The 26,962-nt window shown below is 42.5% G+C and overlaps 2 protein-coding genes across 6 annotated transcripts in view; both read left to right on the forward strand.

The window, feature by feature from the left end:
* The window catches only part of arhgap12.S (Rho GTPase activating protein 12 S homeolog), a 70,725-nt gene extending 60,396 nt beyond the window's left edge, over positions 1-10,329 (forward strand). For all 5 annotated transcript variants that reach the window (XM_041567086.1, XM_041567085.1, XM_018268601.2 and 2 more), the window contains 3 exon segments: positions 7,608-7,742; positions 7,976-8,078; positions 9,675-10,329. In XM_041567086.1, coding sequence (XP_041423020.1) covers positions 7,608-7,742; positions 7,976-8,078; positions 9,675-9,849 — 413 coding nt within the window. In that variant the 3' untranslated portion in view covers positions 9,850-10,329.
* On the forward strand, positions 1,667-3,101 carry LOC121394994. Its single transcript, XM_041567375.1, has 2 exons — positions 1,667-1,756; positions 1,844-3,101. The coding sequence occupies exons 1-2, from the start codon at positions 1,710-1,712 to the stop codon at positions 3,099-3,101; spliced, it is 1,305 nt and encodes a 434-aa protein (XP_041423309.1). The 5' UTR covers positions 1,667-1,709.
* Positions 10,330-26,962: the final 16,633 nt, after the last annotated feature.

Consider the following 26,962-nt stretch of genomic DNA (forward strand, 5'->3'; position numbering starts at 1 on the left):
TAATAAGACTGATCTGTAATAAAGTGAAAGCCAGGAGATCAGCACCTTCTACACACGCGAGAAGCTTTTGGAGACCCTGCGACCCCTATAACGAAGGAGGAGCTGAACATCAATCAGGGGACCTTGGAGCCAGCGTGCCGATGAGCCAGTGATCCGCAGTCATGGACACCATGCTCCCTGATGCAGCAGCCGTTTCACATGCTGACAGTACATGAGAGATAGCCAAGAAGGAGAAATCCAGCGCCGCACAATGGATGATCGCCATGTCGCCTTTTCTGAACAGGAGCGGAATTGGAGTTTCGGTAAGTTATTTCTTAATAAAGGCTTTGCAATTTAAAAGGTTTTTTTTGTGTTGGTGTTTATTTTTTGATGTATACTGATGAATTTAAAAAATTTTTTTTTTGATGTTACTGTTCCTTTAAACACAATGTAACTGAGGGTCCCTGCTTAGGGTTGCAGTGGAGGCTGTGCATAGAAAAAATCCAACCATGTATTTAACGTTTAGCAGCCAGATATGTGGAGCATATGGTGGGTCAGTTCAGTACATATTGCACAGATCTAATCAATCAGCCTTCAGGCTTAAACGGATATTGTCATGGAAATCATGTTTTTTTTCCCCAAAATGCATCAGTTGATAGTGCTGCTCCAGCAGACTACTGGACTAAATCTGTTTTTCAAAAGAGCAAACACATTTTTTTATATTCCGTTTTTAAATCTGACATGGGACTAGACAAATTGTCTGCTTCCCAGGTGCCCCCAGCCATGTGCCTGGGGCTCTGATAAACTTAAGTCACTCTTTACTGCTGCACCGCAAGTTGGAGTGATATTATCGCCCCCCCCCCAGCAGCCCATCAGCAGAACAATGGGAAGGTAACCAGCAGCTCCCTGGTAGATATAAGAACAGCACTCAATAGTAAAATCCAGGTCCACTGCGACACATTCGGTGACATTGAGTAGGAGAAACAACAACCTGCCAGAAAGCAGTTCCAAGTGCTGGCTCTTTCTGAAAGCACATGACCAGGCAAAATTACCTGAGATGCACCTACACACCAATATTACAACAACAAAAAATACACTAAATGTCTTAGGAATGAAGTTTTCCTAGTCACCCATGGCAGCCATTCACCAATGGGTTAAATCCACTCACCAGGCCAATGGACAGGATCCTCCCCAAGCAATTAAAAGCGCCCGCCCCCTTATACTCACTGTCTTTTTTTCCTGTCCACGGGCTGATGGTGCAGGTGGATGATTCCCAGCAGTAAGGGGGCTCTCTGCTCTCTCTCTCGGTTCCCCCTTACAGTTGCTGAAGTCCCAGTAGCTCCCCCTGAGTTGGGGTTAGCAAGGGAGGGACCAGGCGTTTGCGTGGAGGCATCCTGTGTCCAGCCATACCTCCCGTAGTATGCGGGTTAGGGAGGCGAAGGAGGTGTGGCGCAGTGTGGCGCCGAAACAGGAAGTGACGTCACAACTACCGCGAGAGTTTCCTACACTAGACTGGATGCGGAGCGCCGTATGGGCGGAAGTACCTCAGGCGCCATTTTGGAATCTGGCAGCATGGCGAACCGGAAGTGGGGGTTTTCGCGCCTGAGATGCGCCAAACAGTATTTTAGTGCGTTCAGGTAGGCAGGGATGCCCTTCTTTAAAAAGTTTCTTTGCTACTTGTGACACTGGGTCCTGCAGGAGCCTGTTTATTCTGCTGATACAGCACCTCTATGGAGTCGGGAATGCCGGGCAAACCACCTCACCCCAAAGGGAAAAGGTGAGACGTATCCTAATGCCTGTGTGCTAAGAGAGAGAGAGAATTGTGCAGGAGGTTAATATTTGTTTTTTCTATATAATTACACAGCCTTCCTGCCACTGAGAAGAAAGACAAAACGCCAGAAAAGGCTACGTCAGTTCAAGCTCCAGGAGAACCAGGAGTGTCAGCTTCTCTTGAAAATCAAGCTTTTGCTGAATCTTTGGCTGCGGTCATTAAGCAAGCGGTGGTGCAAGGTTTTCAGGAAGTAGCAACTTCTAAAAAGAGGGCAAGACATGGTTACTCCAGACAAATAGATTCCCTTTCTGAGGTTTCGGAGGGAGAACTTTCGGAAGATTCAGAATTAGATTCTCCTTTAGGTTCGGAAGAAGGGGAGATTGACATGGAGGAGGACTCCAATTTTGATCTGGCAGTGATCGAGCCTCTGATAAAAGCAGTTAGGCAGACGCTGACCTTCCCCATGGAACCTGCCAGATTATCTTCAGCTGATAAATTGTTCCCGTCTCTGAAGAAGAGGTCGGTATGCTTTCCAGTTCACGCCTCAATTAAAGATATTATTATGGCAGAATGGAAAAAAACAGAAAAAAGACCTCAGACTGCAGGAAAATTTCTTAAGAAATATCCATTTGCAGAAGAGGATTCGAAATTTTGGGATTCATCCCCTAAGGTGGATGCAGCGGTTGTGAGACTGGCAAGAAAGACCACCTTACCGGTGGATGATGCGGCAGCTTTCAGAGAACCGATGGAGAAAAAGATTGAATTTAATCTTAAAAAATCTTTTGGGGCAGCCTGTAGACCGGCAGTGGCGCTCACTTCAGTTTCGCGAGCCTTAAAAGTGTGGCTAGCTGAGGTAGAAGAAGCAATCTCGTCTAATGTAAAAAGACCTAAAGTGTTGGAAATGCTGGCTGACTGTAAGTTGGCGGTTGATTTTATGTCAGAAGCTTCTATTGATCTAGTCCACTTTATGGCAAGATCTATGGCACTGTCGGTGGCAGCAAGGAGAGCGTTGTGGCTTAAACCTTGGGCAGCAGATGCAGCCTCGAAATCCAACTTATGCCAACTACCATTTGAGGGAGAAATGTTGTTTGGAGAGAGATTGGATACAATCAAGAAAGTATCTGGAGGAAAAAGTGTGTTCCTTCCTCAGGAAGGAAGAAACAAAAGGATGAGGTTTGATACATCTTTTCACAGAGAGAAGGAGAGATCATTTAGAACATCCAAACAATATAAGCCAGGGAAAGAATTTAACAGACAGTCGTCCTGGAGATCGGGCCGTCAAAGCTCAAGAGGCAATTTCAGGAGATCGAGAGGTTTCTCCACCTCAGGCTCAACGGCTCAGCAGCAATGAGGGTGTCTTGGCTCAGACGAAAGTAGGAGGCAGATTGGCGCTATTCGCTCAGGTCTGGGCCAGAAACATTCAGGATCGCTGGGTATGCGATACAATAGAAAGAGGTTTTTGTTTAGAGTTTTCAAAAATTCCCAAAGAAGATTATTTTGTAACTTCATTTTTGCAGGAGTCAGAAGAAGCGCAAGGTCTGTTCCAGGAGTACATGGATCAGCTATTTGCTTCCGAGGCAATAGAAGTCGTTCCTCCTTTCGAACAAAGAAGGGGGTTTTATTCAAGATTATTCCTAGTAAAGAAGGCTTCAGGCGCTATGAGGCCAGTATTAGACATGAGGAGGCTAAACAAATTTCTACAAAAAAAGAAATTCAAGATGGAGTCCCTAGCATCAGTGATACAGGCGATCTCGGTTGGGGATTGGCTCACCAACATCGACTTGAAGGATGCGTATTTTCATGTGCCAATTTGTCAGGACCACAGAAAGTTTCTGAGGTTCGAAGTGGGAGGGGTACATGTGCAATTCAAATGTCTCCCATTTGGCCTGTCGCAATCCCCAAGAGTGTTCACAAAGATTTTGGTGACATTAATAGCCGAATTAAGGAAGGAAGGAATTTCAGTCTTTCATTACTTAGACGATATTCTGGTAACGGCAAGAACAAAGAGAGAGGCAGAGATTCAAACAACGCTAGAGCTACACGGCTGGATAGTGAATTTAGAAAAGAGCAGTCTAGTTCCATCAAAGTCTCTCGTCTTTTTAGGGGCTCTTTTCCAGACACAAAGGAATTTGGTAAGTCTTCCTCTTCTAAAACAAAGGAAGATTATTCAGGCGATAGAAGACTTCAGAAGTCAGGAAGTAGTCTCAGTGCGCCAGTGTTTGAAAATCATGGGATTGATGTCCTCAACGATCCAGATCGTAAAATGGTCAAGATGGCATTCAAGACCCTTACAAAATTTTGTGCTCAGGAAAGTAAAAAATCCTGAAGAAAACCTACGAGAAAAATTGACTCTGTCTCAAGAATTAAAAAACGTCCGAAATTGGTGGTGTGTTCCAGAGAATTTGGGAAGAGGTACCCCACTAGAGGAGCCAGACTGGATAACAGTTACAACAGATGCATCAGGAGTCGGCTGGGGAGCCTACATAGGAGATGTATGCGTTCAAGGTTCTTGGGAGTTAAGTCACGTCTCCTCAAATGTCATAGAGTTAAAGGCAATAAAAGAGGCGCTTTTAGCTTTGGCAGACCATCTGAAAGGAAGAAGTGTAAAGGTGTTTTCCGACAATACCACAGCAGTGGCCTATGTGCAGAAGCAAGGAGGTACAAGAAGCCTGGTCTTGTCGGAGGAAGTAAAACCAATTTTTCAGTGGGCAGAGTCTTGCCTAGAAAATATCACTGCAGTACATCTTCCAGGAATAGAAAACCAAAAAGCAGATTTTCTAAGTCGAAGTCGAGTGGATCCAGGAGAGTGGAGTCTTCACGACGATATCTTTCAAGATCTGGTAGATACTTGGGGAGTACCGGAGATAGATGCCATGGCTACCATTCACAACAGGAAGTGCAGAAGGTTTTTTTCCGGATTCCCATGCACAGAGGCAGAAGCCGTAGATGGTCTAAGGCAGGACTGGTCAAGAGAACTAATCTTTGTGTTCCCTCCAATTCCCCTGGTCTGGAAGGTCCTAAAGAAAATAGAGCGAGAAAAGGCCAATGCTATAGTAATAGCACCATACTGGCCAAGAAGACCTTGGTTTCCTCTTCTACACAGACTGTCCTTAGGACAGCCCAAGCAGATTCCGAGGTTCCCAGGTTGGTTGTCCCAGGGACTAGTTCAGTTTCACAAGGAAGATCACCTTTGCTTGACGGCCTGGAGGTTGAGAGGAGGAGACTGAGAAAACTAGTGTACAAAGAGAAGTTAGTAGATTTTCTGTTGAATGCAAGGAAAAGATCTACATCTACACAATACTATAAGATCTGGGAGACGTTTGTGAGATCTATGCTGGCAGAAGGGCGAGACCCAGGTTGTCCTTCCGCATCTATGGTGGTCGATTTTTTGTTCGCTGGATATGAGAGAGGCCTTCATTTAAGTACCCTCAAAGTGCAGGTGTCGGCTATTTCAGCACTCTCAGGAAAAACTTGGGCGGTAGATCCGTTGGTCCTCAGATTCTTCAATGCCTTTAAGAGGGTAAAACCACGGATCCGAAGCTTTTCGCCTCCCTGGGATCTTCCGTTTGTCCTAGACAGTTTGACGAAGCCACCTTTTGAGCCTTTAGAGGACGTTTCCATATGGAATCTTACACTTAAGGTTGTTTTTCTAGTTGCCGTGACGTCAGCATGCAGAGTGGGCGAGCTGGCAGTATTATCAGCTCTGGAGCCATTCACTGTAATTTATGAAGACAAAGTGGTTTTGAGACCTACTTTCAAATTTCTTCCAAAAGTGATATCTGACTTCCATATGGATTTAGAAGTTACACTTCCTTCATTTTGTCCTTCGCCAAAGTCAGAAAAGGAGAGACAATGGCATAAACTGGATTTGGTCAGAGCCCTCACGATATACCTGGATAGAACAAAATCATGGAGAAAGTCGGATCATTTGTTTGTGATTCCTGGCGGTTTCAGAAAGGGGAAAACTCCATCTAAGAAGACGTTGAGTTCTTGGATAGTAGCAGCAATTGCGAAGACGTACAATGCAGCTGGCAGGAAGGTTCCCCGGGGATTGAAAGCCCATTCCACCCGAGCTCTAGCAAGTTCCTGGGCGATGGAGGCCAAGGCATCGCCAGAAGCGATTTGCAGGGCGGCGAGATGGTCCTCCATCAATACATTTATTAAGCATTATAGATTGGATGTTCTTTCCTCCCAGGAAACAAAATTTGGGAGAAAGATTTTGCAGTCTGTTGCGAATATTTCAAAATAAAGTGTGTTATGTTACTGCATTATGTGTCAAGTGTCAAGTCCCTCCCTGTAGCTTTGGTAGTTCCCATTGGTGAATGGCTGCCATGGGTGACTAGGAAAACAGGAAATTTTTTATTACTTACCGTAATTTCTGTTTCCTGGTCACTTTCCATGGCAGCATTCACCAAAAACTACCCACCCCTTGTTTTTGTGTGAGCTGTTCAACTAAGACAGTGAGTATAAGGGGGCGGGCGCTTTTAATTGCTTGGGGAGGATCCTGTCCATTGGCCTGGTGAGTGGATTTAACCCATTGGTGAATGCTGCCATGGAAAGTGACCAGGAAACAGAAATTACGGTAAGTAATAAAAAATTTCCTGTTTTATATGGTAGAGTGAATTATTTGCAGTGTAAGTGTAATTAAGAAATAAAAAACGACACCATTAAAATCGTGATAGAATCCCTTTAACCCTTGCATCACCAAAGCAACCGTCTCTGCTGTCACTGCTCAACTCCCAACAAAACCCCTCCATTTCCTCACATGTGATAACTGTATGTTCAGATATAGGCAATAACTAAAGGTGGGCTTAGACCAGTGATCCCCAACCAATAGCTCGCGAGCAACATGTTGCTTACCAACCCCTTGGATGTTGCTCCCAGTGGCCCCAAAGCAAGTGTTTATTTTTGAATTTTGGCTTTGGTTGCATAAAAACCAGGTACTGCCAAACAGAGCCTCCAGTAGCTGTAGGCTGCTAATCCACATAGGGACTACCAATAGCCAATCACAGCCCATAATTGCAACTCTCAGGAGTTTTTGACATGCTTGTGTTGCTCTCAGAGGCACTGCACCAATGCGGTGAGTTGAGAAACTCATCTCAGGCGGCAGTGGCTCACTAGGCACAAAAATGCCGCTCCTGGTACTTTAAGAGTCGAATTTCCATTTTGAAAACGTTCTGGCCCTCTCCGCCGCCTTTGTGGACCCCCCCCTGGCGCAAAAAAGTTGAGCGCATGGGGGGAGGGGGACGACAGCAACAGCAAGCTGCCTCAGATGACAGAGGGGTCAGCATCGCCCCTGGTTGCTCTCCAATTTATTTTACATTTGAATTTGACCCTCGGGTAAAAAAGGTTGGGGATCCCTGGCTTAGATGTTAAGACTTTTCTCTCCATCAAATTATCGTGAGGTTAGGGGGCACTGAACAATCGTGCATGTAATGATTTTTCGTCTGACATAAGAAAATCGAACTGGCAGGTTAGAAAAATGTCATTGTTCACAATGAAATGTATCCATTATCCAATTGTTTGCTGGGCCAAGCAGGCAGCTATCCACAGTTTTCCTGGACTATATCCCTAAATCGTAATTTAAACATTTAATCATTTCAAGATAAGCTTGGGCTTACGATAACGAAAAGATCTTTTAAAAATCTTAACATCTACGGCCACGTTAATGCCTATGTGACTTACCCTCCCCTGCTTGCCCTTAAAGCTTAGGTTTGTTTAATAATAACGTTTGCAACCTGTTTATTTTCTTGCTTGCTGAGAACTTCCATAATCATAATAAAAAGCAATCATGCAGTATAGTTACGTTTAATGCTTACAGACCTGCCTAATGTTATCTCCCCATATTACATGCTAGATGAGAAACTGGACTTAAATGACTGCAAATGGGAAGATATTCACGTCATTACAGGAGCACTGAAGATGTTCTTTAGAGAACTGCCTGAGCCACTCTTCACCTTCAACTACTTTAATGACTTTGTGAATGCCATTAGTAAGTATCCACTCAATGCAGCACTCAATAACATCTGTAATACACGTCTCCGCTGTACTTCCTAGCTATTGCTTCATAGAGTGTGGTCCAGCTGAGTATCGATTAAAGCCAAGAATTGAGTTCATAATGCATGTATGTATGGTTCTGGCAGTGGCAGTCCTTTTCCACTTGAGGGCACTGCTATTACACAGATATATGCAGCAACGATTCACAGCGAGCAACTTATTTTCCAGAACAAGAGCCCAAGCTGCGCGTGCAAGCAGTCAAAGACTTGATCAAACAGTTGCCAAAGCCAAACCACGACACTATGCAGGTTCTCTTCAAACATCTCAAGAAGTAAGTGTCTTGTTAAATCAATCTACCGAATGCTGTACACTTGAGCACATTTTATTACCTTTTATCAGCGCACAGCCAGTGTTATAACTATCCATATATCTACATCAGGGATCCCCAACCTTTTGAACCTGTGAGCAACTTTCAAAAGTAAGAAGAGTTGGGTAGCAACACAAGCATGGAAAAATGTTCTTGGGGTGCCATATAGGTGCAGTGATTGGCCATTTCATAGCCATTGTCACCCTACATTAAGGCTCTGTTTGGCAGTACATCTATTCCCTTGGATATCTACATCTGTCATTATCAGTCTCTTTGGCTGATTGGTAAGGTACCTTGCAGTTTTTCCACTGTATGACCACCTAAACAAGATGATTTATATATAGGTAAGTTGGATTGAAGAAAGACCAAAGTTGGGTTGAAGAAAGACCAAAGTCCATCAAGTTCAACCCCATCAAAATGTGTAAAGTTTTCACTTATTTCCAGATTTCTGCAGTATGTGGTAGGTTCATTCACAACAACCAGAGGGTCAGTCACCCAACAGGTAGGGTAGAGGGTTGTCATATGCGGGTCCACCCTAACCCATCTACTGAACTCAATGAGACCTTGCAAGTCCTGTCTATAGACCCTCATCTGACCCGCCCATTTCTGATGACATGAAAGGGGATGTTGCAGGGCAGGTGCACCCCTATAAATGGAGAGTGCTGGAGGCAGAAACGGCAGTGTAAGGTGGCAGGGAGAGCAGAATGAAGAGCTCAACTCAAACCAGCCCATGACCTGGAGAACTGTTGTGGAAGTCCCTTGTTTTTGGGCTGGCCCGCACATCACTAGTAGAGGGCTATACTAACGAGCGCTCTGCACTGTACCCTGCATATAAGAGATGGCAATGTTACTGATACGGTGGAAGTAAGGTGCTTGTCCCTGGTGTCTAGCAGCAGGAAACACAATCTGTTGAGAATGCGACTGAAGGAATCCAGTGACGTCACTGTTTTCAAAGCAATCTTCCTACAGGCTGCCCGAGGCAGTCTTGAGGAGCATTAGGAAAAATTAGATACCATTGCGCATGCTTTTTTCCCTTCTACGATGACGCGCATGCAAATTAAGCTAGACGCACATCATCATCGTTCCTCTGTAAATCAATTTGCAAGCAACGCATCTCTTGATCGTGCATGCAGGAGCTACCAGGCAGCACCAAGGCAGCGAGAGGGAGAAGTGTTTTCAGTGTTTTCTGGCCACGACTATCTATGCGCCTGAGGTCAGGGGGAGGGAGTTTCTGCACATAGTGAAAGCGTGGAAACGGAAGCCTATATTCCTTTCTCAAGATGGCAACCGCATTCTTCCAAATGAGCTGGAAACAATAAATACGGTTCTCTAATTTAATATGCAGATTGGTGAGCTAATCCTATAGCCATTTAAGGCATTGGCATGTGAAATTTTCAGGCAGGTAGTGTATAACATTTGACTTTCGTTCTCCTTTAAGGTATCTTCCTTGATCAGAAAAGCTGGCCGAATTAATATGCAGTTAACTCCTTAGTACCTATCACAAAAATGAATAGCTGAAAATGCACAGAAGTAATTTTCTCTATGCTTTGGCCTCTATAGGGTTGTTGAAACTGGAGAAAAGAACAGAATGACTTATCAGAGTTTAGCAATAGTTTTTGGACCAACCCTGCTGAAACCGGAAACAGAGACTGGTAATATCGCCATCCACACAGTGTACCAGAATCAGATAGTAGAACTTATTCTACTGGAATGCATCTCTATGTTTGGCCGCTGAGTCCAACGTCTAAACAACAAGCTGGAATTAACCACTGATAGGCCATCTCCATGGGAAGGTTCCCTCTTTGCCGTCTCGTTTCTCGCATCTCTGAATTTTATTTTGTGGACCAATGAGCTATTGGAAACTTTTTTTTTGTCTCCTGCACTTTTTTTTTTAAGATGGTGACCTTGTCTCATTTGTACATTTGTTTTTAACCTGTTGCCAGGTTATTGTAGTTGGACATTTTTGACTGTGTGTGTGCACACATGATAATTCCCTAGGAGGACTGCAAACCTAATGTAGACACTGGATTTACTGGAAACAAAATAAAGCTACTAATTTCATTCTGTACAAACGGACTTCTACTCACTCCTGCTGTACCGCTGGAAGCTCAGCTTGGTTCGCTGTGTGGTAACCGATGATGTTCGTTTAATCGATCTTTTCTTTTTTGTTCCTCTCTAAACAAACACCTCATGCAGTAAAATCCATCTGACATTATACATTGTTGCTTGATTTAATGATTAATCTCTTGGTTAACTTACTTAGGCAGAGACCTAGGGTAGGGAGCCTTATGAAGGCTGTACCACTGAATGTAGCGGTACAGTTATCACTCACCTGGACAATGTCCAGCAACAATGGGCATTGGCACTTTTGTGATGTCTTAGATGACCCTTGTTTGCCCCACCTCTGGGGCAACCCAGTAAGGACTCCTAGAGATTGTCTATACCACTAAATATAGCAGTACAGTCATCATTAATCTAAGTGATGTCCAGCAACATGGACACTGGCACTACAGCATTCCCTTTGATACTTCTGAAGAAGAGGGTCTTGGACGTCGATTCTCTGGCTGCAGCCGAAGGACAACCCAAAAGGGGCAGTTTTGAAGATGTTCAAACAAAACTGATCAATAGGGCTTAATGACTTATTCAATCTACAGCTATCAAAGCCTGCTCTTTACATTAAATGCTAAAGATTGAAAAATACTGTACTGTCATTGACCTGATCCCCTCCCCCAGATATAAATAGAAGCCAAAGGGGCAATTCAAATCTTGGCTCATTGTACATAAAAATGGTAGTGTCTAGGGCTTATTAAAGGGGAACTATCACTAAAATGAACATTTAGGGGCAGATTTACATATGGTTGAATATCGAGGGTTAATGTAAATCCTTCGACTTTGAATATCGAAGTCAAAGGATTTACCGCAAATAGTTCGATCGAACGAACGAAAAATCGTTCGATCGAACAATTAAATCCTTCGAATCGTTCGATTCAAAGGATTTTAATCCATCGATCGAAAGATTTTTCTTCGACCAAAAAAATACTAGGAAGCCTATGGGGACCTTCCCCATAGGCTAACATTGCACCTCGGTAGGTTTTAGGTGGCAAAGTAGGGGGTCGAAGTTTTTTTTAAAGAGACAGTACTTCGATTATCGAATGGTTGAATATTCGAACGATTTTTAGTTTGAATCGTTCGATTCGAAGGTCGAAGTAGCCAATTCGATGGTCGAAGTAGCCAAAAAATAATTCGAAAGTTTTTTTTTATTCTATTCTTTCACTCGAGCTAAGTAAATGGGCCCCTTAATATAAGCTTCCTCATATTGAAGTAAGAAACTTTCTTAATACAATCAATTAGAAATTCTGCATTGTTTCTGAAATAATCAAGTTTATCTTCACTATTCCTCTCTCAGCATCTGTTTCTTTTCAATCTGTCTTCGTGCAGCAGTTGGGTGTCAGATGAATAATCCAATATATCTTATAGGGGGGGCTTCTTTTCCTTGCAGATGTATTAGAGCTCATTCAAATAACTGATTCCAATACAAACACAATCTGACAAAATAACTGCCTTTTGCACAAATCCTGCATGTAGAGAGACATGATGTCTGTTGTCTGGTGATTTTAATAGAGTGAGCTCTAATACATCTTCTAGGCAAAAGGAGCCCCCTATAAGATATTTTGCATTATTCATCTGACACCCAACTGCTCCATGAAGACAGAATGAAGAGAAACAGATGCTAAGAGAGGGATAGTGAAGATAAACTTGATTATTTCTGAAACAATGCAGATCTTTCAATAGTGATTTTAATTGATTGTATTTAGAAAGTTTCTTATTTCAGTATGCTGAAGCTAATATTAAATTTTCATTTTCGAGATAGTTCCCCTTTAAACAGCTACTGAGTACTTGGGGGTACTTTGATTTCACAGCAGAATAAGTGGCCTCTTTTACTGGCTTAATTAGTAGATTACAAATGGCAGCTTTCGGGACGTCTTAGGTCTCTTCTTCAGTTATACCAAAGACATTCCCAATAGTATGCATTTTATATTCTATTTAGGGATGCACCGAAACAAGGATTTGGTTTAGGATTCGGCCAGGATTCTGCTATTTTCAGCAGGATTCGGATTTGGCCCAGCCAAACCGAATCATAATTTGCATACACAAATTCGGGACAGAGGGAAACCTTGTGACTTTTTGTCACAAAACATGGTAGTAAAAAATGTTTTCCCCTTCCCACCCCTAATTTGCATATGCAAATTAGGATTTCGGTTCGCTATTCGGCCGAAACTTTCGTGAAGGATTCGGGGGTTCAGCCAAATCCAAAATAGTGGATTCTGTGCATCCCTAATTCTATTGAATTAGCCAATAGAAGGGATCACTTACACACCTATTCTACTTTTTCATTGGTCCTCGGAGTTAACTCTGTGCGAGAGAACTAACTGGATGCACTTTTAGCTTTTAAATATTTTATGTGCAGGTAAAGACATTTTAAATAAGCAAAAAAAAAAAAAAAGGTACTGGAAATATTTAATCGGCTTCAAAACCTTAAGCCGAAAGGGGTATTTAATATGTACAGTGTATTTTAAGGGGTGGTAAGATGTACATGCCTTTTTTTTTTTCTTTTTTAAAGAAGGGTCCCCACGTATCAATTGGATATATTCACTTTACAGAACAAACAAACGAAATATTAAATTTGGAGTATTATTACTTTTTACATTACGAATGTAAAACTGGTTTTTGTACAATAAAGTGAATTTGGAAGATTTTGTTACAGGTAGCCGTCTGGAGAATTATTATTTTTTTTTGGATGTATTTTTGTAGACTAACTGCTGTATGTTGTATTTTGCTGTTCTCAATAAACGCATACATGAGCCGGGACATTGTGGATTTGCATATTTTCGTCTAATCACTCTCTTACTGTTTTTCGATAGAAAAAGATGTAGAAGGAAAGCAAAGAATTGAAGTTCTGACATTTGTTTCATCCAGTCTTCGGTATAGCGTGAATTCTGGTAAACCTCATATTATTTGAACTTTAATGAATTGTCCCAGGTAGGTTTATGGCTCACAGGGTGTTTGTCCACCTCCATACAAATAAAGGGGGTGTTGAGTTCCACAAGGGCCACCAAAAGTGAAGTTAAAAATGTAATGTTTATTTTAGATTCATTAAAAAAGAAACCATATCTCCACTGGCCCTACACGTTTCGTGCCCCTCTATCGTTTCCTCCCAGGAAGTCGGTATTTATAGGACACGTGACCAATAAGAAGAAACAAGATACAAATCATATTTAAGTTCAAAGCAAAAAGGGGCAAGACTCTTAAAGGGACACCTTTGTGGTGATATTGAGACTAAATAAAAGTGGAGATAAAAATGGCGGATTTCCCACCAAATTGACAAACCTCTATCTCTTTAAACAGACAGTTTTCAGATTGTGTCTTTTGTACAACATTATAACAACATTTTTCTTGAATTTGTCCTTAGCTCTTAGTAAACCTGTCAGTCAGCCATCAAATTGGAATTTTCGGGGTAGGGGGGTTATTTTACCTAGGAACCTTATACATCATTTTTTTAGGATAACCTGGGCTTTCTAAATCTGCCTACATGTTTGTGTAATTCCACTTCTGCAACAAAATATAAGGGTCTAAATACAAAAAAATCCTATTTTGCATAACATAGGGATTTGTATCAGAAATGTTTTATTATCTTAGGTCAAGTATAAGTGCAGCCATATCTAAAAAATTGCCTAGGAGGCTTTAGTTTTCCTTTAGATAATACATTCACTCAAATTGCTAATATTGCCTCATTCATTTAGCTAAAACTGCACAAGTTTTATTAAAAACTTTACACATATAAAATTGTATGAAAAACACTTTTTTTGTTTAATCAGTTTTTTACTTGTTTTGTTAATTAGGCTTTTACACCTCTAGGGTTACACATAAATATGTGCCCTGACTATAAAATGCTAATCCCTATTAATATGATAATAATTCCCCAATGGGGAACCTACAAGAGGTGTGAAATGAAGATTGGGTGAACCAAAGAGGAGCAGATTATTCTAGAATTGATCTGACACATGGGGAAGAGTTATACCGAGCTTTACTCCATTTTTAAAATGTTGTTTAAAATGTCGTTTTTGCACCATTTTTATGTCATTTAAAAGACAAATTGATAAGTGTCTGTAAACTGTCTTTCTTTCACTAAAATATGAAAAGTGGCGGTTGAGTCTGAATTTAGGCAGATTTCTGTTTGTGAATATGGAGAAAGTATCGTACACCAGTTTACCACTTATTTATATACATCATGAAACATGTAGGGCTGGTGCAAATATTGTTCCTTTTTTAATTTATCTACAATAACCATTACATTTTTAACTTCACTTTTGGCGGCCCATTTCTCTGAGTGCCCGACACCCCTTTTTTCCGTATGTGGCTGGTTTATCAGCTCCCTAAGCTGAGGGGCTGGTGCACCTGTTCTATTTGGTGAGTGAACAACATACTCTATGTCCTGTGCCTCCTCTCTTTTTGGTGGTTTAAAGGAGAAGGAAAGCTACAGAAGCAGTTTATTTCAATAGATTAGCCACAATAGTACAAGCTATAAAACGATATTTATTCTGCAGAATGCTTTACCATACTTGAGTAAACAGCTCTTTTAGTATTCTCTGTTTGTTTAGGATAGCAACTGCCATATTGGCTTGGTGTGACATCACTTCCTGCCTCTGCATATGAGTCTCTCCCTGCTCGCTCATAGCTCTGGGCTCAGATTACAGCTGGGAGGGGAGGAGGGAGGGGGAGAGGAGCAAACTGAGCATGCTCAAGGCCGTGCCCTGGAGGTTTAAGATGAAGGCAGGAAGTCTGATACAGAAGCCCATGAGTACACAATAGAAGGAAAGAAATGCTGTGTTTCTTTTGACAGAGGACTCAGAGCAGCATTATTTTGAGGGTTTACTGGTGTATTTATATAGACCTTTCTAATAAAGCTTACTTAATTTTAGCCTTTCCTTCTCCTTTAATGTTTGTCCACCATCTGGTGGAAAACTGTGGTGGATGAAACCACCTTGCTTGCCTGTCACCCCTCCCGATGTTATAAAATGTAAAGCACCATGGCTCATGCCCATATGAAATTTGGGCAAACCTGTACCTTGGCAGTAACCCATAGCAACCAATCTGTGATGAGCTTTTTTTTTTTTAGCTTGCTGTAGATAGAACAATGTAAGGAAATATTTGCCAGAGGTTACTGCCCAAATGCAAATAGCCAACTGTATATAAATGAGCTCCATTGATTGTTGACAGGGGGGCCTTGGCATCAAAATGCTCAGTTACTGTATCTCTGATCCTGCCATCTATTAAAGGAGGTAGTATACCAACTTCTTGGAGCAAAAGTTGAGCTGGAGATACTTTTTCCTTATTGGTTAATGGACAAAAATAGGTCGAAGCAAGGGGGACACGGCCCAGTAATTCTAGTCTTTTTATCTGTGCAGAATAGCATCTTGACACACTATACAGTTGCCGAAATGTCATTTTGTCTGTTTTTATGTGTATGGTCATGTCTAAACAGCATTGCTTTAAAATGGGACCACACAGCAGAGCTCTGGGAAATGTAGGGGGTCATAGAGGTTTCTGCTTCTCCTTTCTACAATAGAAGACTATAGAAAAGTGCTGTTGTCCAACTTTTAAAAAGCCTAAAATTATTAGGGGGTTTGTGTTAATACAATATCTCCCCATGCTTCCAGACTAGTTTTTAAATGAACTATGTGGACATATATTAAAATTGATTATGAGTAGACCCCTGGACACCATAAACTAGTGATGTTTAGGCCGACCCAAAGCCCGCAGGAAGGGTTGCCACCTTTTTTAAATATTCTTAACGGTCAGTGTGAGGTGGTGGGACACCAGAACGTCGGGCGATGATGTAAAGGGGTGGGATGATGATAGTGAGGGGCGGGGCGATGACATCACCATACGTCTGAGAGAGTCTTTGGGAAGGATGAAGAGTAAGAGACTGGTAACATTTTACTGGATGAGGGCCTTAAAGGAGAAACAAACCCGTACTAGAAAGAAAAAAACCCTACCCTGCATAGAGCAACCTCCCTCCTCCCCCACAAACTAACTACCCCCCCCGGGCAAATGCCCCTAATTTTTTACTTACCCCTCCGTGCAGATCTGGCCTCGGGAGTTCACGGGCAGTTGGAGTAAATTTCCGGTCACGAACGACTGCTCATGCGCCGAAAGTCACGAAAATGCGCAGTCATTCATTTACTCAGACTGTGCATGCGCCAAAATTCTTTCTGAAGAAGACTGGAAAAAGAAGATAACGCCCATGAACTCCCGAGGCCAGATCTGCACTGAGGGGTAAGTAAGAAATTAGGGGCATTTGCCCGGGGGGCAGTTAGGCTGTGGGGGAGGAGGGAGGTTGGTCTATGCAGGGTAGGGTTTTTTTCTAGTATGGGTTTGTTTCTCCTTTAAGGGGGTGGGGCAGGCCAGGGGCTGCACTTTGGGATATTACAAATTGCCGGTAATTTTGTAATACCGGCCTTGGCAGCTGTGTTCCCGGCTAGGCCAGTAAAATACAGGCCTGGTGGCAACCCTACGTGACGCACGTCGGATTGGTTTGGGCCAACTTCCGCACAATGTTTGCGGCCCGTAAGCAGGTATAGGCTGAACTTTAGCTTGTGTCCACCCTGCCCATGACCTTTTAGTCGACCCCCCACATCACTGGTTTTTAAATATTCATAGGGTCTGCTTAGGCCCCTGCCATGTACTACTGCCTTATGTAGCCAAAGGTTATACTGAATATAATGGTTGAGGAGCAGGAGAAAGAGCATTATAAATGGTATCAGTAGGACATAATGACCGGAGGCCCAGGCATTGTACAAACTACTTCCATCATTCACAAGGTTTTGTCTGCTGGAGGCTGCTGCAAGTTTAGAATGCAGATGCACATCATTGAAACCAAGCACAGATCTGGAATTGCAGATTCCAGTCAGAGCTTTGACATTTTGCCAGGAGCAGCTTCTTATAACCTGGAAATTCTAATTCTATGTGACTGCTCTTCAGAGGCATTCAATGCAAACTTCCTCCTGGCGGCAGATTAATCGGCTATTGATTTCATCTCCTGGCCGGCCAAAGTAAAGCACCGGCTTAGACCCGGTTCCCTTAGAAGTGAAATAAATAAATATATCTGAAGCGGCCGCTGATTCACAGCCTCCCATAACCAGAGCTTGAATGTTAATCAACCTGTCCTTGTCTGTTGATTATTCTCCATAGAAACCTCCCTCTTGAGCCAATTATTATTCCAGCCACATCTGCTTGTATCTCTCCTGTTTATATGTAAGATTAAATAGGCAGTGTTTCTCCTCTCTGCTGCTAAGGTGGAAGCTTCTTTTAACCTCAATTAATCCATCAGCCCACAGTTCTTCTGCTGGGAAAACAATACACCCCTCCTTCCTAAGAAGTCTGCCTGGGAAATGAAGCACTTGATTGGCTGCTGAAAGGACAGCTGCCTAACATCGGTCCAATGAGCGTAAGGCGTCAGGAGAAATGGTGGTAGACGCACGGTGTTGTTATGATACTGTGGGATTATTGTGTGAGACAGCTGAAAGCCGCAGGGTTTCCCATTTCTCTTCCAAGTCATTCTGCCATGTTTCCTGCTGTGGAGTAATGCTGATTATCAGTAAACAATAATTACCCCTGACACAGAGCTGCGGAGTGAGAGTTGCACATCTGATGGAGCTGCCAGTGACCTGTGGGACCCTCAAAATCAAATTAAAGACCTGGTGTGTGTTCCTAATTAAAGACATGCTCATATCTTTGTGTTCTTATTAAAGTTCACCAGTCTTGCGTGGTCTGAGCTGGGTTACGGGTCGCCGGGGACCAATATCCCTTTATGAGGCCTTGGACTGAATGCTTCCCAAGGAGGCTCTGAAGATGGCTCTTAAGGGGAATATATACATAGAGACATAGAGAGGAACATTAAAAACTTACCTTCTGATCTGTTCCACTCTCTCCATGGAGGTATCCACCATCCTGGCACTACACTGCATGTATTGGCGTAATGGGTAGAAGAGAGGGTAATATTTAATCCCTTCTTTATTTTCTCTCTTAGCTGAGCCCTTGCTGGAAGTGTCTGGAGGAAAGGTGTATTTTAACTGAACTGTGACAGTATAAAGAAGGAATAAAATGGGGGCCAGTGGTTCTTAACCATGAACTGAAGGTTTATTGGACAGAAGAAGGTACTTGCATGGAACACGGAGTCAGTAGATGAAGTATAGTAACAGGCAGATGCCATGTGCTCATACACCCATAGAACCCTGCCAGTTTGGAGGCAGGATAGAATGGAAGGATAGTCTTGCCATTGACATCACAGTGAAGTTGATCTCGTCCAGAGGAAGTCTATCAAGTCCCTTTCCAGCTATGGCCCCTAGTATCCCTCACTGCTCCTCTTTGGTGGTGCATAGAACTGCTCTTGCTCACCAAATAGAGTATCTTGTGCCTCTGGCTGTTAGGGATATGTGGGTTGACAAATTGCCAACCCACATCCAACCCTAATCTGCTGCTCAAGGCTCTTGGGTCTGCGCCTATTTATTTACCCGTGCCTGCCCCTCCCCATCTCTGACATCACAGAGGGGTAGGGTTGCCACTTGGCCGGTATTTCACCAGCTAAGGCCAGTATAACAAATATTTGGAAATCCTGTTGTTCTGCCCCTGGCCTGCCTCAGATTTGGCCCATGTCTCAGATGCGCCCCTCTCTGCTCCCCTACTCACCTAATCCAAGTGCTGCAGTCCCTCCCTTGCCAAACCGCTATTGAAACTTAGTGATTCTGCCTCTATTCTTCCATTATTATGCCTGTTTTTCCCATAAAGAAATAGGAAATTACCATGAAATAGGCCCAATGTTTAGAAGCAAGAGGCCCACTGACACCTGGGCCCACCGGGAGTTTTCCTGACACTACCAACCTTCACCTTAGGCCCAGGTTGGCCAGTGCACTGCAAGCTTTGTATTTGTGACTCATGGTGATACTGTGCATCTGACCTATATGTGGAATATGTGGAATTAGGCCAATATTGCAGCTCATTATCTCATGGAACCTGATGACAGTTCCACAAAAAGCAATTCTTACTCCAGTTTTACTTTGCTTCACTGTTGTGCTTACATCCCTTAGTGTTTTGATGCCTCTCTTCGATCCAGGAAAAAAAAAGCAGCAGTGAAATTGCCACGTGTCTGCCATTCACATTGCACTGTGTGTTCCCGGCAGAAGAAAATCAAGCAATAAAAAGGTGACATGTTAATTGTCCTGTTGCTATTTAGTGCGTCGGAGAGAGTGATTTGTTTTCATTTTCATTTCTAACTTACGAGCAGAGTTGGCAGAACAGTAATTAAGCAAATTGTAGAGGCACGTTGGTAAAAAAAATATACTAATAAGCATAAGGAGCTTTATATTCTCCCTGACAACAGGCAATCAGCTTTGTGCTCCACTGATGAACCTTCTCATTTACTCACACTGACGCTCCAATGGAGCAAATCAGGCTTTGGTGTGTAGGTGCATCTCAGGTCATTGTGCCTGGTCATGTGCTTTCAGAAAGAGCCAGCACTTTAGGATGGAACTGCTTTCTGGCAGGCTGTTGTTTCTCCTACTCAATGTAACTGAATGTGTCTCAGTGGGACCTGGATTTTACTATTGAGCGCTTTTCTTAGATCTACCAGGCAGCTGTTATCTTGTGTTAAGCTGGCCATAGACGCAAAGATCCGATCATACGAATCAAGGATTCGTACCATTTTAAGACCGTGTGTGGAGAGTCCCGACATTTTTCGTCCGGCGGAGATCGGGCGTTTGGTCGATCGGACAGGTTAGAAAATTTCTGTTGGCTGACGATAATATCTCTGTATGATTTTCAGTGGGAGACTGTCACTAGCTTTGGTTGGACATAGATATCGTACATTTGCTGTCAGGGGCAGAACATTGCTGATCTGTTCTTTTACTACTTTATTTGATCTGGCTGGTAAGACTTTGATCTGAATGGTTAGTGGCAGTTCGGGAGATGGGGAAGTCCGATCGTACGAATCATCTATGCATCTATGCCCAGCTTTAGGGAGCTGCTATCTGGTTACCTTCCCATTGTTCTGTTGTTTGGCTGCTGGGGGGAGAAATGGAGGGGGGGGGATATCACTCCAACTTGTAGTACAGCAGTAAAGAGTGACTGAAGTTTATCAGAGCACGAATCACATGACTGGGGGCAGCTGGGAAACTGACAATAGGTCTAGCCCCATATCAGATTTCAAAATTAAATATAAAAAAATCGGTTTGCTCTTTTGAGAAATGGATTTCAGTGCAGAATTCTGCTGGAGCAGCAATACTAACTGATGCCTTTGGAAAAAATTTTTTTTGCCATGACAGTATCACTTTAAGCTTTAGAGCTTACCTTACAGGACCCCAGAGGGTCACAGGGTTCCTTACAGTGGCCCTGCATACATTACCCTATCAATGTAATAGACAGCAGAATACAGTTGCGTCTATAGCACTGTGCTGTTCCATTCAGTAGCTAAATCCTTGATTAGGGTTGCCACTTATTTAGGGGGCTGTCTGGTTCAAAACATCCTGATCAATTTGAAAAAACAGGCAACATTTTACAAGTGGTGCAGGGTTGTCGTACGCCCTAATATCACCAGGCAGGCCCCCAATGCCATCACCCCACTTTCTGACAGCACAGAACAGCCCCTCTGATTTCCCAGCCCTTTGTCCAGATTGTAATACTGGAAAGGTAGCAACCCTATCAGGGGTGTAACTAGGGTTGCCACCTTTTCTGGAAAAAAATACCTGCCTTCCTATATATTTGTGTTTTGTCCCTATTAATAACATTGGGATCAACCATCATTTTTACCAGGCAGGCCGGTAAAAAAACGGCCAGGTGGCAACCCTAGGTGTAACGACAGAGAAAGCAGACCCTGCGGCTGTAGGGGGTCCCAGGAGGTATAGGGACCCCATGAGGCCCTAATTCATATACAGTTTCAATAAATATTGGTAAAACAAGTCAACCTCTAAACATTTTGGGGTCCTGAAAAATAATATGCTGTGGGACCCAGTAATATCTATTTACGCCACTGATCAACAGATAACGAATCCAGTCCCGCTGTAGATTTAAATCGAATTTTTCCAGCAGGGAGGGATGTCATGGCCAGACAGGAGGTCTGTTTGCCTGTTGGGATATGCAGGGTGCAGACAGACAGAGGTTCTACAATTGCAGACAGGGTGGGAGCTGCAGAGCAAAGGCAATAGAAATAGTGAGAATGGAAGATGATACAGACAGGGAGCTGCTACCTGCCAACTACATGATCAGTACAAGCACAGAGCTAGAATATAGAACTGAAATACCAAGAGGAAAGAGATTGTATAGGACTGGTTTTAGGGTAGGGCAAACATTAGAGGGACCCTTGTAAACACATACAAAGAGCATATTCTATTCTGTAACCATTGTTAGATTCAGTATATACTGTACATCAGGGCTGTGCAAACTCCCAGTATCCAACAACAGCCAATGTGTCAGTATTCATAGTTCAACTATACCTGGAGGGCTACAACCCTGATTGAGATATTTCTTTCAACCCCAGTTTCATGGCATTAACTGCATTGTGAATAATACAGTAGTTATTTGTTTCACCACTAGGTGACACTGTTGTGTATGTAAGTAAGAGAGATAACTGCGCCCATACACACTGCAGTGAAGGTTCTGTTAGGGAGGATTCTGACATTTAAAGGGCATGTAAAGGCAAAAAAATAAAATCCCGTTTTTACTTTCTTTAATGAAAAGGAAACCTATCTCCAATATACTATAATTAAAAATTGTATTTTTATAAGAAAACCTGACTTATGCAGTGAAATTCTCCCTTCATTTACTGCTGTGGATAGGAATTGTCAGACGGTCCCTAACTGCTGAGCAGGGAAACAATCATACTTATGAACAGCAGGGGGAGCCCCCGCCTTACTTACCAGCCATGCAGAACTCAAGCAGCTTTGTTTATGAGGATCCCTAAGCAGCCCAGACCACACTGAGCATGTGCACTTAGTCTTAGTCTTGTAAAGATGTTAAACAAAGTTACAAGATGGTGACCCCCTGTAGCCAACTTTGAAAGCAGAAATTAGGCTTGTGGTGCAGTAAGTTCATGTTTATGTTTCGTATACAAAATACAGCATTTCTAGCCTTATTCTATTTTAGACTTTACATGCCCTTTAAAGCAAAATAATAATAAGGATTAGATTAAAATGAACCATAACAACATAAAGTAAGAAAAACAAGTACAATATAAGCTGTTCTGTAAGTCATCTTTGCCCCAGGGTGAGGGTTGCGTAAAATAAATAAAAAAATAATCGCAGTGTATATATAATTTAATTATTATATATATATAATGCAAATGTAATGATTACGTTTTATATTATGCACTTCATTTCTATTATTATTACATTGAAAAATCTAGAAGGGGACCTGAAAAAATCCGAAGATCCGTAACATGGCGTCCACAAGCTCTGCTGCGCTTACTCGGCACTGATAGGTGAGAAATATTTTAGGGGCATTTTTAGGGCTATTGAAGTATGCTGTAGGTAGGGGAACAGTGAGGGGGGGCTATCTTGCTTAGTAGGTAGAGGCTTTTCTTAATTGGGGGCTGAGTTCTCCTTTATATGTGAACATCACCATTAAAATACAGAGAGAGTTTCAGTGCTTTGAAAGAGAAATATAACAGAGCACAAAATCTCACGGCAGGATTTATTCAGTGCAACGACGATGGGTTGAAAAAGGTTTGTGAGGCAGTGTACGTCATTCCTTATTAAATAAAATTGAAAGAGTAGAGAAGCTTTTTATAGAAAATGGCTATGGTAAGAGTAACATGGGCAACTCTTTACGTAGTCATTGTTGTTGATTACTATTATGTGTATAATGCGTTATGGCAATACTGTAGATGGGACTTGGTTGTACTGAGGCAGTTTCTAAATAATTGAATTTTTTTTTTTTTGGACATTAAATATCAACTACGGGAATTTTCACGAATGTTTGGACTTTTCTTGACTGATTTGGACTATTATTGACTGGGGTTTGGTTGGTAGTCATGGGTTGTGACCTGTTTGTCTCTTTAAATGGTTGAATGTTGCGGCAATGTATTACACGGTAGGGGGTTATTTATCAAAGTCCGAATTTATCTCATTATTTCCATTAAAAAAGTCATACCAACCCTGAATTGCTGATTGGACCTTATTTATCATAGAAAATGCTCGCTAAAATTGGTTTGGGCACAAAACCCACCAAAATCGGACAATAAATCATATTTTTGCCCGAAACTCAAGCGCAGACCATGATATTGAAATGGGGCCTTTGCCAATGACTTCCAGGCCCGGACTGGCAATTTGTGGGTTCTGGCAAATGCCAGAGGGGCTGCCATAAGATGCCATAGAAAGTCACTATTTAGCGGCCTGGTGGGGAGCTGATTGGGCCTCTCTATTATTGGAATGTCAGGGCCTATTTTGACTCCCAGACCTGTTGACTTCTACAGGACCCCGACAGCTTGGAGATGGTGGATTTTCGGATTCTGACTATTTTCAGCCTCGGAGTATAATAAATTCCGAAAAAATACGATTTGGTTTTTTGGTTGGAAAAATCCGAATTTTTAGTGATTTTTATATTCGGAGTTTGATAAGTAACCCCCTTAGGGTTGTCACCTTTTTGGGAAACTTTTTTGGGGACGGGTCCGCGGGGGGAGGAGGGGATGATGTAAATAGGCTGAACTGTGATGTCACAAGGGCGGGATCACGCCATTGAGGAGGGCGGGGCCAAGTCGGGGAGTGTAAAAACGGTAAGTATTGTAGATACAAGGGCCGGGCTGGGAGCAGTTTGCCAGTACATTGCCAGAGTTAACAGCCCCAGCATTGGCTGGTATTTTACTGGCTAGGCTTGTGAATTACCGGCCAGGTGGCAACCCTAATTACACTTAATAAAGAGCCTTGTGCTGGAAACATGTTGTGCCAATAAAAAACACTGAACAGCTAAACTGCCTGTTCCTGCTTCTCTGCCTTTTCAAATTTATTTGCCATTACATTGGTGAGTGGGGTCACTTCATGTTGGAACTTTCTATATTTTCACGTCATGCCTTATTAACCTCCGATGTACTTAACTGAAACGTAACCTGACGTGCATACCATCAGAAAATTAAAATTAGAAAGAGGGGGAAAAAAACCCGCAGAGGAAATGGTTTAATCCATACAGGGTGGGATGCAAATGGCGGGCAGGAAATATTTGTGCAGATAAATCATTGCGTTGCATATAGTGGGGGAAGGAAAACTAGTGGGAATTTCATTTGGCGTGACATTCACCCCTAGTAACAATTGTACCACAGCTCAGGAAGGATGTTTGTTACTGATCAGCCCATGACCATTTCCTACACCTCTCAGCAATGATCAGAGACCTGTGTAACAGCACCCAGTCCTACTCATCAGGTGACAGGGTGCAAGGCCTCTAGGCCGGGATGGTACCTTTATACATAGTGACAGAGCTGCAGCCAGGGAAGGCTCCATAAAGCCAGCCAACTAGAAAATCATAATGAAGTGCTCTCTCTTAACTCTTTTTATGCTGCTTTCTAAAGGGGAAAGTCATTAAAAATACATGTATTTTACATTGAATATAGCAAGAGCCCAATATGCTGGAAGGGAAACCTGCCCTACATATCTCTCTTGTTTACTTTTTTATTAACTTTCATATTGGCAAAGGCAGTGATATTGGTTAGGAGTATCCTCTTATTCATTGAAGGGGTTGTTCACCTTCAAACAACCACCTGTTATCAGATAGATCACCAGAAATAATGACTTTTTTCAATGACTTTCTATTTTCTATGTGTCACCGTTTTTCTAATATTGAAGTGTCATTTTTCACCTTCTAAAGCAGTTCTGGGAGGGGGGTCGCCGACCCTGCAAACTGTTCTATATTGATACATTTAGTTGATACATTTCTTATCTTTGTTCCTGCTGAGCAGAATTTCTGGGTTTCATTACAGGCAGCTGTTAGAATTGATACAATAGTTACTCCAGAGATGCTGCTGAGAAATGTATCAACTAAATGGAGCAACTAAGGGGCAGATTTACATAGCGTCGAATATCGAGGGTTAATTAACCCTCGATATTCGACTGTCGAAGTTAAATCCTTCGACTTCGAATATCGAAGTTGAAGGATTTAGCGCTATTCGTTCGATCGAACGATCGAACGAAAAATCTTTCGATCGAACGATTAAATCCTTCGAATCGTTCGATTCGAAGGATTTTAATCTATCGATAGAACGATTTTTATTCGACCAAAAAAAGATTGCTAAGCCTATGGGGACCTTCCCTGTTGCATTATAGAACATTTATTCATGCAGGGATTGGTGCATACAGGGCATGTGTATCCACAGAGCTGAAGGGGATCAGGCCTGGACTGGCAAACTGTGGATTGTGGCAAATGCCAGGGGCTGCTGTAAGATGCCATAGACAGTCACTATTTATTGGGGATCTGTTTTGGTCTCTGTGTACTTGCAATGCCAGGGACTATTTAGAATCCCAGTTCAGAGCTGAAGGGGAGACAGAAGTACTGCAAGAGGAAGGCAGAAGATAATAAATACACATAGTTTCAACATTGAAGCCGTTCCTGATTCCAAGCCCCCTGATTTATGTGCCGATGCAGGTTATTACTTACAGGAAACAGGAATAGACACAGATATTGCTGCCAGCGCTTGGACTTAGAGGTTAATGACTGAACTGCAAAGTCACAGGAAAAATGCAGACACATTGGGTTATTACTAAATGTAATGTCAGTGAATGAAGTTTATTACCTTGGGCCTGAAATCTGCACTGGGGAGAGGTGGTTCACCTTTAAGTAGCATGATATAGAATTATATTCCCAGCAACTTTTCCTTTGGTCTTCATTATTTATTTTATATAGTTTTACAGTTATTTACCTTTTTCTTCTGACTCTTTCCAGCTTTCAAACAGGGGTCACTGACCCCATCTAAAAAACAAATGCTCTGGCTACAAATGTATTGCTATTGCTACTTTTTATTACTCATCTTTCTATTCAGGCTTCTCCTATTCATATTCCAGTCTCTTATTCAAATCAAGGCATGGTTGCTAGCGTAATTTGGATCCTAGTAACCAGATTGCTTATAATACAAATTGAAGAGCTGCTGAATAAAAAGCTAAATAGCTCAAAAACCTTAAATAATAAAAAATGAAAACCAATTGCAAATGATCTCAGAATATCACTCTCTACATCATACTAAAAATTAACTCAAATGAGAACAACCCCTGTAACTCTTCGACTGACAGCTACAGTCAGCTGATTTATATAATGTATTATCTATGTGCAATCTGTTTCCCTCAAGCTGTAATTGAACTACAGCTCCCAGAAATCTTTAGCCTTTAGTGGGATTCTGGGAGTTGCAGTTCAACAGCCTCTCCCGGCTTTTTACTCTGATGCCTGCTCTGCCCTTCCCTGATTGTGAGTTAAAAGGATTAGTCTGGCCGGAGTACAAGAACAATGATTTCACAGGAATAAAGTGGCTGCAGCAGATCACACAGAATGTTCAGCATTGGTGGTCTGTGGCCTCTCAGAAATCTCAGTGCTGAATAGGGAATAGGCCTTTGGGGGTACAAAGGAATACTGAGAACTGAGGCAAAGAATCATGATGATATAGGGCAGCTTAACCTTTTATATGTTAAGGTGGCCATACACGGGCCGATAAAAGCTGCCGACAGACCGAGTCGGCAGCTTATTGGCCCGTGTATGGGGGCCCCCGATGGGCTTCCCCGATCGAGATCTGGCCGAAAGTCGGATGGGATTAAAAATCCGGTAGG

Source organism: Xenopus laevis, chromosome 6S, assembly GCF_017654675.1.
Source record: "Xenopus laevis strain J_2021 chromosome 6S, Xenopus_laevis_v10.1, whole genome shotgun sequence".
NCBI lineage: Eukaryota > Metazoa > Chordata > Amphibia > Anura > Pipidae > Xenopus > Xenopus laevis.

Excerpts from the sequence above, each read along its gene's own strand:
- LOC121394994 (XM_041567375.1), top strand. The coding sequence starts at position 1,710 with ATGGAGTCGGGAATGCCGGGCAAACCACCTCACCCCAAAGGGAAAAG. Across the intron at positions 1,757-1,843 it reads CCTCACCCCAAAGGGAAAAG|CCTTCCTGCCACTGAGAAGA; the intron begins GTGAGACGTATC and ends ATAATTACACAG.